This window comes from Grammomys surdaster, unplaced genomic scaffold (assembly GCF_004785775.1).
Source record: "Grammomys surdaster isolate TR1022 unplaced genomic scaffold, NIH_TR_1.0 231, whole genome shotgun sequence".
NCBI classification, from domain to species: Eukaryota; Metazoa; Chordata; class Mammalia; order Rodentia; family Muridae; genus Grammomys; species Grammomys surdaster.
Genome location: NW_021604676.1, coordinates 3,918,175 through 3,930,953, shown reverse-complemented (window position 1 = coordinate 3,930,953; position 12,779 = coordinate 3,918,175). Strand labels below are relative to the sequence as shown.

The window sequence follows — 12,779 nt, the reverse complement described above, 5'->3', positions numbered from 1 at the left end:
GAGGGAGAGGGAGTTAAAGCCTCAGAAAAGACTTCTTAGGGTCTTATAAAACTCCCATCTAGTTCTCAAAAGGATTTCTAAACAATTCAAAGAATAGGGACAGTACTGCTGACATATTTTCTAAAATACATACCTCAAGAAAAAGAGAAGAGAAAAACATGTTCCAATATGTTCAACTGGGAGGGTAAAGCCTGTATTTTAAACTTTTAAATCCAGCTGTCTTTTGATTTTGTGTGAAAATCCTAGAGAGTCTTTCAACCAGGTAACTCGAAGAAATGGGTCTCTTTTTCTAAGACCTTGGGTGAATCTACTAAAGAGAGGTATGCACCTGACAATCTGGAGGTGTTTCATCCAAAGGCATCTTAGCAGATGAAATGTAAGCTGTATACTCTTGTGAACTATGGGCTGGGCAGGCACCTGTCACTGGAACAGGATAGCTGGGATTATGGGATCACAGATCTGCATAACCAGGTCCTGCAACTCCATTCATGGCTTCTTTTTGTTCTGACATTAAAATAATTTTCAAAACAACAACCAACAAAGCAGTAAGGTAAATCTTAATAACTATTTGGATCTCAGACATCCTAGAGACCAATAAATTCAATATTTAGCTTTTAGTGTTCATTGTATAGTAACTAGATCCTCTGGCATGCTATTTGTTAGTGGTTTGCAACCTATGGGTTGTGATCCCCTTGGGGGTGGTCACATATCAGATATCCTGCATGTCATATATTTGTATCAGCAGCAAAATTACAGGTATGAAATAGTAATGAAAGAATTTAATTCTTGAGGAGTCACCACAACATAAGGAACTACCTTAAAAAGTCAAACCATTATGCAGGTTGAGAACTACTGCTATAGAGAGAGGACTTTTCCCATTTATGTATTTATGTATTTATGTATTTATGTATTTATGTATTTATGTATTTATGTATTTATGTATTTATGTATTTATGTATTTATGTATCTATTTATCTATTTGCTTTACTTCTAGATCACAATCACTGTCATCCCCCTTTCCTGGTCCCGCTTATACAGTCTGTCCCACCATCTCCCTTCCCCCTCTCCTCTGAGAGTATAGCGGCTCCCCCTGTCTGGGTATCCCCCCCCACCTCGTGACCCTGGCACATCAAGTCTCTGCAGGGGTAGGCACATTTTCTCTCACTGATGTCAGGCAAGGCAGGATGTTAGGCTGATGTGAGGGGAATGTGATCCACAGATAGGGAATAACTATAGGGACAGCCTCCATTCCAGTTGTTGGGCACACACACAAAGACTGAGCTGCACATCTGCTACATATGTGTGTGGAGCCTTGATCCAGCCTGTGTACACTATTTTTTGGTGTCTCAGTTCTGAGAGCCCCCAAGAGACCAGGTTAATTGACTCTGTTGGTCTTCCTATGGACTTCCTATCTCCTCCAAGGCACTCAGTCCTTCCCTCAGCTCTCCCATAAGACTCCCTAGTCTCCATCTAATGTTTGACTGTGAGTCTGTGCATCTGTTTCAGTTAGCTTCTGGGTAGAGCCTCTCAAAGAACAGTTATGCTAGACTCCTGTCTACAAGCATAGCAGAGTATCATTAACAGTGTTATGGATTTGTGCTTGCCCATGGGATAGGTCTCGAGTTGGGCCAATTATTGGTTGGCCATTCACTCAGTCTCTGCTCGATCTTTGTCTCTGCATTTCTTGTAGACAGGACAAATTTTGGGCCAAAAGCTTTGTGAGAGGGTTGGTGTCTTTATCCTTTCACTGAGGATCCTGCCTGGCTACAGGAGGTGGCCACTTCAGTTTCTATTTCCCTACTCTTAGGAGTCTCAGCTAAAGTTATTCCTGGGAGCCTGCCACATCCCAGGTCCCTGGCAAGTCCTAGAGAGGATCCCCAACCTCCCACCCCGACCAGCTACAGATTTCCATTCATTTTCCCGGCCCTCTATTCCTCTCTCTTGTCTCTTCCCACTCCTGATCCCCAGCACTGCCTCCCATTCCCATCCTCATCTCCTTTCCCACCAAGTTCCTTCCCTCCCCTTGATTAGGCTTTGTTCTGTGGATAATAAACTATAATACCATGTTTCATGGATTGTTAGATGTTGGTCAAACTCACTAAGATGCTAAGCTTTCATTTTTCCAAGAAGCAGAGGGGTTCAGTCTTCTTGGAAGAGACTGACCCCCATCTAGCTCACTCTAGTTACTTTATACAAACATTCTACAAGATTAACTGGGGCCAGGAAAGGTTGCTTCTACCAAAGTTATCTTGCCATGAGAACAGACAACCCCCCTCAAATCTCAGTTCCTTTTGACCATGGCTAGTGATAATCAAAGGTACAAACTATTGCTTGCCAGGAGTGTCTTTAGGACCAAGGTCAGTGTAGCTGCAAGCTCTCACATAGCACTAAGTACAGATTCTCTAAACAAACATTTCTTCAATGTTCAAACAGTCTCACAACAATTTCTCAGCCTCTATTAATTGATCCAAACATAGCAAAGTCTTTGCTAAAACATTTCACTTAAATCCAGGCACAAAGGCATATATTATATGTGTGTGTGTGTGTGTGTGTGTGTGTGTGTGTGTATCACTACACAGATGCCTTTTCATTATGGCAAACAGTTATAAGTATGTGCAACTGACTCATATTCTTAACAGGAGAAAATTATTTATTGTTAGTATGTGTGTTTCTTGGAAATAGTTTTGAATGCTGAATGCATGAAATCTGGTTTTATAATTAAAGCACAATGATGCAGATCATTTTGCCTTTATTTTGCAGGAAAATGTATGAGTATTTACATGGCAAGAGCTCAAAAACCTATTTACATTGCCCCTTCTTAAGAGAAAATGCTTCCTGCAACATTGGCTTAAAGTTTCACAGGATCTACTCACTTATTAACCAGTCAGCTGTAGTGAGAAGCAATTGGAGTAAGACTCTCTTCAGAATTATGAATTTTAAGTGTATTAAGTTCTCTATGATATTTTCTTAAAACCCAAATAAGTGTGCTGTTTGTTCAGTTGGCAATAAAATAGCTGGGTCTGACCTGCCAGAGTGTCAGCTTGCAGATAAGGATGTTTTATTGATTTATTTAATTGTCTTCATCTTTCTTCAGTGTTTTCATTCGTTTCTCTTGTGTTTAGCTCCTTAGCTATATTGAGACTGGCAAAGGAATGGAGAAACCAGACTGCATCTAAAATGATGGCTCTACCTGTCATAGTACCATCTATCATTCCTAACTAGACACTGAGTTGTGGTGCCAAACATGCCTTTGTTCTCCCAGCAGCATCTGAGGGCGAGAATGAGCATGGCCTGAACTGTTTGTCCTATTTCAGCCTCTTTAATCATGGACAGAACTACAGTGTGCCATGTTTGGCATACTGTGCCTGAGAGGTCACAGGGTATATAGTATTATATTCAATATAAACATATGTGTACACATTTCTGATGACAGAATATAAAGCCATGATCAATATCTGCATTGGTATGACTAAGACAGTCTAACTTATGGCCATATCAACAAATAAAACAGGTAGAAATTCTCATTAAATTAAGTTTGAGTGTGTAATAGAGTGGCCTTACATGTAGTATTTAACCTTCACGAATTTTAACTTTATTTACTGCAAAATGACATCAAGATGTTATGTTGTACATATTTGCATATATATATATATATTTTTTTTTTTGCATATATCTCATTTCATAAATGTGAGCCAAATGACGAGTTTAAAAATCATTTGTAGTATTAACTGCTACATTGAAGAAAATTTGATTAATAATAACTTTTTTGGTTAGCAATATAAAGGATCTATAATTTAGTCACTTCCTCAGAGAATCACAAGGATGAGTGCTCTGGTTCTTATCTTATGGCCAATGGCTGGCTTTGACTGGACCCTTCAATGCTGCACAGAGCTACCTCTTAGCACTTCTCCTCCTTCCTTCTTCTACTCCACTGAACACCGTTTATCACAAAGGATGTGGAGGGTATATACTTTTCACAGTTATTACACTTCTGTTCTGCCTTAGTTACTCCTTGAGCCCTTGGACACACCTTTGAGCCAGCTCCAAGCACAGGTCTTTGGGGCTCTGCTCCTACCCATGAAAGAACAACTGGCCTCCTTTATTCTCCCCTGGCCATGTTGAGTTGTTTTATCCTCTGTCTGAGTTAATACCTCAAAATTGAAAGTTCTAGTAATTTCCTCCCTTGTCATTGTATCATAGTGTTCTATCAGACTGTGTTCTAGAAATTAGTTTCCCTTCCATCTCGTCTCTGATGCTGTTGTTTGGCCACTTGGTCTTCACTGTTGCAAATGTCCATCTTCATTAGTCAAGTTTATCTTATCTGTTCCAGACAGTCTCACTGTATCCACTGGGAACAAACAGAAGCAAACAAAGACATTTTTGTAATTGTTTCTCTACTGATAACAGAAAGAAATCGACACGGAAAGAAAGACAAGAGGACCTTTGTTGTCTCTGCTTTATGGCACGGTGCATTTTATAAACAGTGGACATTAGTAGAACTCCTCCTTACTTTCCCTTCTTGGTTTAGGCATCACGTTTTAGGGGATGCTGCAGGCATTGCGACAGAGACAGTCAAGATCCTAAAGGAGGACGGACATGTACTCGTTAGACAGCACCAGCCCGGAAAGCCAACATGACGGTTGTGAGACCACATCTGATGTGTTAAGCCCTCCGACCACCGCCTACTACAGAAAAATCTTCACATTTGATGTGACACCTATACATTAATGTATAATTTTCAATATATTTTTTATAGATGTCCTCACCTTTATCAATCTATTGTTTTATTTTGCAGTAAGGAAGCTGGAGTGGAAGTAGAAACCAGTCTGCTGAAGAGTTTTGGAATTGCCATTGCTAGCTGCTTGCTGGACTTAACTCGTGCTTTTTTGGAAGGGTGCTCTGTTGATGGTCTCAGTCCAGCAGAAGCACCTGAAAGGTTTGCTGCAGCCACATAGCATTACCCCACTTCTCGAAACCCGGAGCAGGATCAGAGCCCTTTACTTTCTTGCATTGCCATTCAAGCCTATAATGCCTTCTATTAAGTTGACAGCAATACTAATGTTCTCCTATATTTAGCAGTCAAATAAAGAAGAATTATAGCTGAATGCATGAATGATTGTGACTATTTTTCCAATGGCAGTTTGTTTAGTGTATAAATTACTAACTGAATCAAGTTTCATTATTTTTAAAATAGTATTTGTGCCTCACAGAATACAGCTATTTCAGAGTCCATCAGTGAAACTGTACACATGAGAAAGGTGGTCTTTTTCATAATGCACACTGCCCCCAAAAGTGTTAGGGTTCTGACATGCTGCATGGACTGTGTCCCAGGTACTGCCTAAGGGTGATGACCAATATTTTGTGGGGGTGTTTCGAATAGCCATGTTTCTGCTTATGGCTACATGATTCTATTTGTTTGTTTGTTTTAAACTCCAGATTTTATTCCCCTCCCAGTCCACCCTCCAGACTGTTCCATATCCCATATCCCCTCCCTGCCCCCTGTCTCTACAAGGATGTCCCCACCCACACCCACACCCACACCACACCAGACCTCTAAACTCAGTGAGGCTTCCAGTCTCTTGAGGGTTAGGTGCATCTTCTCTGACTAAACCCAGACCCAGCAATCCTCTGCTGTATATGTTTTGGGGGCCTCATATCAGCTGGTATATGCTGCCTGATTGGTGATCTAGTGTCTGAGGGATCTTGGGGGTCCAGTTTAATAGAGACTGCTTGTGCTTCTACAGGGCCGCCCTCCTCCTCAGCTTCTTCCAATTTTCCCCTAATTCAACCACAGGGGTCAGCAGCTTCTATCCATTGATTGGGTGCAAATGTATGCATCTGAAAGAAAGCCACTTGCAGGTCATACTCCCACAAAGCAAACCCACACTATGATGGCAGTCCCAGGAGCCCAGCAGGGCCACCATTGCTGCCAGTTCTACTGAGTATGCTCCATTTATCCCCTACTTGTCATCCCAGAAGTTGATCTTAGTGTCTTCTATTAATTTCCTCCTTTAGCCCATCAAGAAAGATCAAGAAAACACCCATTAAGGGTCCTCAGCCATTCCCAGCAGCGAACTTCAGGTAGCAGAGGAGCCTTTGCAAAGTCTTTTTGACTTGCCCTTGGCCTGTAGTTCACACTTCCTGAGAACCAGATCTCAGCTACTGCTTCTTCCTCCCACTGACTGCTTCATCAGTTCAGCCATTCTGTTCAAGGGAGGTTCCTAGAAAGTAGCAACTAGAATTGGAATACTCCATTATCAGCCATCAGTTGGTACCTGTATGTAGAATTAATGTTTAATAATAAATCCCGGTGTGGGGTTGCTACCTGCCCCAGTGGTTTATGGTTTATGTTCTCAACTGAAACACACACACACACACACACACACACACACACACACACACGTGCACACACAAACACAGAGCCTTTATGTTTTAATATGCTTTAATCAGCACAATAGCTGGACATCTGCCAAGCCTCCAGGCTGCTAGAATCTACTTCCCACTGATAATCATGAATTACTACTTACTAATTTCTGTGTTCCACCTTGGCTGCTCTAGACCCAGTTGAGCAGCCCTGTGGGCCTTGTCTTCTTGGCCCCCCTTACCTGATGGCTTTGCTTCTCTTTCCTATCCACACCTTAGGCATAGTGTCTCTCTCCTTCCTTCCTTCTCTGAGGTCTCCAGGGAAAACTAAATCTCCTCTCTCTTTCTTTCTCTTTCTGCTCCTTACCGATTGGCTGCTGACATCTTTATTTGTCATTCAGAATTAATGGGAGGTAGGCTCCCAGAAATTATTTTCAGACCCACTTGTGCAAACTAATTTGGGGGACACAAATTAGCATTAGAATTCAAGCAGCTATATCCAGAAACATAAACTTTTAGTTTTCTCTGCTGGTATTAGAAGTTCAAAGAAGTCTAGATAAAAATCTCTGCCCATCTCTCTTTCCCAAACAACTACATCATCACCACAAACAACTCAATAGGTCTTAGGACTCACTGAGTCTTGCTATTCACCAGTTACCACAAATTGTTAAGGTGACTTAATTTGACTTAACCTTCATGATAAATGATTTTGCCAGGCAGATAATAATACCATTACCTATGTTTTATGTTTACACAGGTAGGTGTACTGGTTGGTTTTGTGTGTCAGTTTGACACAGGAGCCTCCTTTGAGGAAATATGTCCATGAGATCCAGCTGTAAGGCATTTTCTCAATTAGTGATCAAGGGTAGAAGGGCCCATTGTGGGTGGTGCCATCCCAGGACTGGTTGTCTTGGATTCTATGAGAAAGCAAGCTGAGCAAGCCAGGGGAAGCAAGCCAGTAAGTAACATCCCTCCATGGCCTCTGCATCAGCTTCTGCTTCCTGACCTGCTTGAGTTCCAGGCCTGACTTCCTTTGGTGATGAATAGCAATGTGGAAGTGTAAGCTGAATAAACCCTTTCCTCCTTACTTGCTTCTTGGTCATGATGTTTGTGCAGGAATAGAAAACCTGACTAAGACAGTAGAAATATCCAAATGGTTAAATCAAGCCAGTAAATGGAGGAATAGAAGCCAGGTAAATTGATTCTAACATCAATACACATTTTTAAAGTTTAATTAATTAATTATTTAATTAGTTAATTAATTCAATTGTTGAGTTGGTCATACTCCTCAGATCAAATACAAGTGTTATAAATTTGGGCAAATCCCTTCTAGTATTTGATTATTAATTGATGACTTATTTTATAATATTTTCAATTCTCCCCTTGTAGAAAGCAAATATTCTTACATGTTATTGTTTATATATGTTTTAAATATTTTTTGCATGAGTATTTGATAAATATAAATTATATTGCTTGCTTGCATTGTTTTACATATAACTGTGCCCAGTTTTATTCCTAGCAGAAGTTAAACAACTGTCAAGACAACTTTTAACATGCAAAAGTTGATTGAATGTGGTATCCTCTATATCTTATGTGTACAAAGGCTTGTGCTACTTGTTTTATGTTGTTGTGACAAAATAGCCAACATTAACAATTTAAGAGGAGGAGTGAAAATTACTTCAGCTTGTGGCTTCTGACATTTCAGCCATAGCTCCATTGATTCTAGTCCATAGTGGGTAGACTATCATGGTGGCTGGCATTCGTAGAGCAAAGTGCATTTGTTCACTTCATGAGGATCAGGAAGAATAGAGCTAGGAAGGGAGAAGTTGCAGTAAAGACATGACTCCCAGTATGCTAGGACTCATTTCCTAAAATGTCCAAAACCTCTCAAAATAGTGACATCAGCTGAGAACCAAGCGTTTAATACATGAGTCCATGGGAGGGCATTTCTTACTCAACACATACATGTTTCATGCATTGCATTATCAAGCAAATATTATTAGATTCATTTCATTGGTAAAATCATTGAACTTTTTTTTTTAATGGAGACATTCAATTAATGGGCACTAATTGTATCATGAAGCCTTTTCCTTCTTGTACTATGTCTAAAGAATCACATGTTCAGGTGAACATCATATTCTAATGTGTTTGGTCAGCATTTCAGTGAAGATGTGAGTGTTACTAGTGTGAAGGCAGGAAGGGAAGAACAAGAAACACGGAGAATCAGCTGCTTAAAGGCTCACAGTATGGAATTTACTGTTCAGAGGAGCTTGAAGTACAGTGGGTGTTCTGAAGAGGAAAAAGGTAAGGCAGCTAGTATAGAACAGACAACTTTGAAGCTGCCTCTCATCTCAATTTGGGTTTTCCTGAAGACAACTGTAAGACATTCCTTTAATGCAGCTAGTTATTTCAGTGGTGAGTATCAGAACAACACTGCTTAGAGAGTGGGGAAGCAACAAACACTGGGTCTGTCATCCAGCAACTCAGCAAAATGGGCAACTGGAGCACATTCTACTAAGGAACATGGAATACAAAACTTAGTGAACATGTGTTAGAATTAGTTCAACTCTGAGAAAAAGAAAGGTGGTCATTAGTCTATAGCTTAAGTACCAATCTTCACTGGCTACAAATTCCATGTGTGAGGCTTTTGAACAAACAAATGAACAAACAAACAAACACCATTTCATTTTGCAAATCCAGTAGGCCTCATTTTTTACTGTGAAATTGTTTTTTAGGGGAAAAGGATAGTCTGTCGACTAATCATTCCAGTTTCCAAAATAATGAACAAGAAGTCAGAGACAAGTGAGAGCTTGTCCCAAGGGGCTATTCTCACTGTAGTATCCTGGGCAAGCAGAAAATCCTGCAGGTAGCAAATGGAACACAAATTTTCCATTAAGTAGACTTCTGTGGATTTTCACATTTGAAAATATCTTCTATTAGAAATTAAATCAGTCAGCTAGAGGATAACTTTGATAGAAAGAAAGCTTGTTTTGTTTAGATTAAGTCCAGGGGATTTAGAATTATAACCTAAGAAAATATTTTTCAATTTGTTTGAAGCATGTTACATTTGGAAGTTGTTCTCCATTTTCTGTGGAATACTATAAAATTAGCTACTACATTATCTTCATTTTGAATGCTCAATTTGTTTGAGTGGAATCAAATTTTCTTTACTATATATTTAATGAGTGCATGTTGATACCTCTTAAATGAGGGTTTTATAATGTGCTTTTAAAAAATTATTTGTGCAATTTCTCAGCATCACTTAAGCACCTGAGCCTAGAATTTTCAGTGGCTGAAAACTCTGGAAGTAAATTTAAAAAAATACTATTCAAGAGGCAGAGGAAAACTTCGCTAATAATGGAATAAAAACATGAAATAAATAAAGACAAAATTTTCCAGGGACCTACAGATGGCAGCCAAAAAATATGAGCAAAATCCTTTACTCTGAGAACAATAATAAACTCAAGCTAGTGGGAGAAAGGCACCCTTGCCTTGCCAGAACATGAAGCCAGCACATGTACTGTGGATAGAAAAGGAGACGGTTTCTCAGGCGGTGTGGGAAGTTTTTCCAAATTTTAACTGAGTTAAATCATTTAAGTAAGAGTCCAGAAATATTTGCCAATTTTGCTTTTGGGTTTCAGTTGAGCATTTATCTGAATAAATATTATACTAGATAAAAGAAACATAATTTGTGGGGAAGATAAAATGAATAGTTTTTGTTTTCTAATAAATATAGTTTATGAAAAAATGTTTATCAAGTCATTGCACATTAGAGAATAATGTCACTAAGGGACTTCCGAGAGGACTCTGAGGATGAAACAGCTGGTGTTGAAGCACCAGGGTCTTACTGCCAATTCCTATACCATGAAATCTCAGGCATTGTTTGCAGCGTCAGGACTGGGGGAAGGTGGAGAAGGTAGAGGCAGATCCACGGAGCTTGTTTTCAGCCAGAGTAACCAGTTGTTGAACTCCAGGTTCAGTAAGGTCCTGTTTCAAAGGGTAAAGTGGAGAATGATTGAACCCACTGTTGATCTCAGGCCTCCTGAACAAATGCACAACTGCACATCTTGACATCACAGTCTGGTTTCCTTGGTACATTCAGTATACGTGTGCATGTGCGTGCGTGTGTGTGTGTGTGTGTGTGTGTGTCTAATAAACAACAAACAAACAAATAATAAATACTATATATTAGATCATGTCTGAATTATCTCAGTCTGGTCCTAGATGATAAACACTTTTAACAGGTCCAACAGATTTGGGAGAATTCACAAGCAAGAAGTCAGGTTTTGTCGGTTACAACCTGCTAAATGGTAATGCCAAGAGAGGAAATGAAAACAAAACCAAAAAAACCAGAGACTGTTTCCCAAGATTTATCCTGTACAAAACTAAAGACATTTTCCAAAGTGGGAGAAAACTGAAATAAGCCTTCCTCTGAATTTTCAATCCTACCACTAGCCATAGAATTTAGCCCATCATTGCCCCAGTAAATCCAGAGACTGACTCCTCTACCAGCATGTAGTGTCTGGTTTCTGTATTTCTTACTACAGAGTGATCTCACTAACAAGTGCCTTTTCATCTTTCTCTGCCACATGCCCTCTGTGCAGGTGTATCCTTCTAGTTATTAAATGGAGATGAAAGCTGGAGCCTGTCTACCAGCTGAGATAGCCTTGAGCCTTTTATTTCTCAGGTTAAGAGTTCAAGTCTCCACTTGAGCAATCAGCAGGAAATCTTAATGGCTATGTCTTGACATTGTACTTTATTTCCCCAAAGTCTGTGTGCAAGATGAAACAATCCTTTGAGGGCTAAGTTCTCCCAGGCTGTCTAGATGGACACTAAACCACTCAATCAATTCTCAAATTAAAAAAAAAAATGCTACAGGTGATGTATCTCTGAAGTACAGACATAGCTCTGCCTCTTTGTTTACTCTTTTTTTCTAAAGTTCCACTTTGGTACTCCATCAGAGGAAGTTTTCCAGGGTAGACTCCAGGTGTCCTTCAAGCTTCCTTACACACATGTACGACACACCCATGATGTAGAGTGTGTCTACATCACACTATTCCCTGGAGCCAAGAAAGCCTCGTGTGATTTGTTCACAATTTCAGAACATATTTGATAAGTTACATTCAATGACACATGGGAAGTGCCACCTCTGGTTAAGATGGGCTTACACCTTCACCTACTTGCTGTTGGGCCCCTTGTCTCTCATTCCCATTCATGCCTGCAGTGCATGGAAGGCAGGGGGGCGGACGCTGCCTTGAAAGCTGACATGCACGCACATTGCCCACCTGGGATCCTCACCCTCCACGACGACAGATGCCAAGGTGCCGCCGCTGGGGGTCAGAGAGAAGACGCGGGACTGGGTTCCAGGGATGGGAGGCAAAGGAGTCAGCGGAGGACAAGTGGCCCAGAGACCTGGAGAGCCACTAGGACGTACCTTGGTCTGTGTGGAGCAGCTCTGGACAGCAAGGGATGCTGGTGAGATGCACTGGGCCCGCGACTGTCCTCCCTTTGCTCAGGCGCGGTTGCTAGAACAGGGTGGCAATTTGAGTACTGGGCGCCAATCTGGGCTCCCGGTGTAGGAGGGCTGTCACCTGAGGCCTCTGCTTTTGTGATTAGTCTCTCATTGTCCCATGAGGATCCTTGTTGGGCCCCATTTTGGCCCTGGACAATCCGGAGCCTGGCTCGAGTTTGAGACCTGTCTTAGTCACTTCCCTACCGGAGTGACTCAACAGGACCTGTTTCGCCTTGCCTCTGCTCAGCTGTTTATATAAACAAGAGGTTGTTACATAAAGTTGAGTTCCTGCCTCGACAAGACTCACGGCTGGGTGTGTTTCTTTGGGCCGCTGAGACCCCTGCTCAGCTCCAGAGAGACCCAGTCAGACTGCCAGTGTTCTCTCTGTCAACGAATTCCCAAAGACTATGATTTTTTTTTCCCCTTTGTAGGTCACAATCCCAGCTTCCATGGAATACTCCACTGTTGTGTTATAACATGTTTCTGTGTTCCTAGAGTGTTCCCTGTGGGGGCACAACCTTTTTTTCTTGAACACGTCCCCTTAAGATTCCCTGCAACACGGTATAAAATAGACTTTACTACAGATTTGTGGGAATGGTGAGAGCTGAGAAGATGAGGTCATTTTCACTTGTGTAAACTGGCTGTTTTGGTTGAGTTAGAGTTACTGTTCTTAGAAAAAAATAGCAGATTTGTGGGTTTGGATTCCATCTTGGGGACAAGGGGCTCTCCTACATCTCACATCTTCTTAAATCTATTTACTAATGGCACCTTAATATTGATATAACCGTTTTAATATGTCTTTCTCACATCTTACTACCATTAAGTGGCATGAGGGTTTTCCTCAGTTAGAGTTGACATCCCCACCAGCAGTGTATAAAGGTTCTCGTTTGCCTGTATCCGGCTT

At 40.9% G+C, this 12,779-nt stretch overlaps 1 protein-coding gene across 18 annotated transcripts in view; it reads left to right on the top strand.

The window, feature by feature from the left end:
• The window catches only part of Mlip (muscular LMNA interacting protein), a 254,788-nt gene extending 249,679 nt beyond the window's left edge, over positions 1-5,109 (top strand). For all 18 annotated transcript variants that reach the window (XM_028773567.1, XM_028773571.1, XM_028773569.1 and 15 more), the window contains one exon: positions 4,796-5,109. In XM_028773567.1, the coding sequence (XP_028629400.1) occupies positions 4,796-4,798 (3 nt within the window). In that variant the 3' untranslated portion in view covers positions 4,799-5,109. The remainder of the gene's footprint in view (positions 1-4,795) is intronic.
• Positions 5,110-12,779: the final 7,670 nt, after the last annotated feature.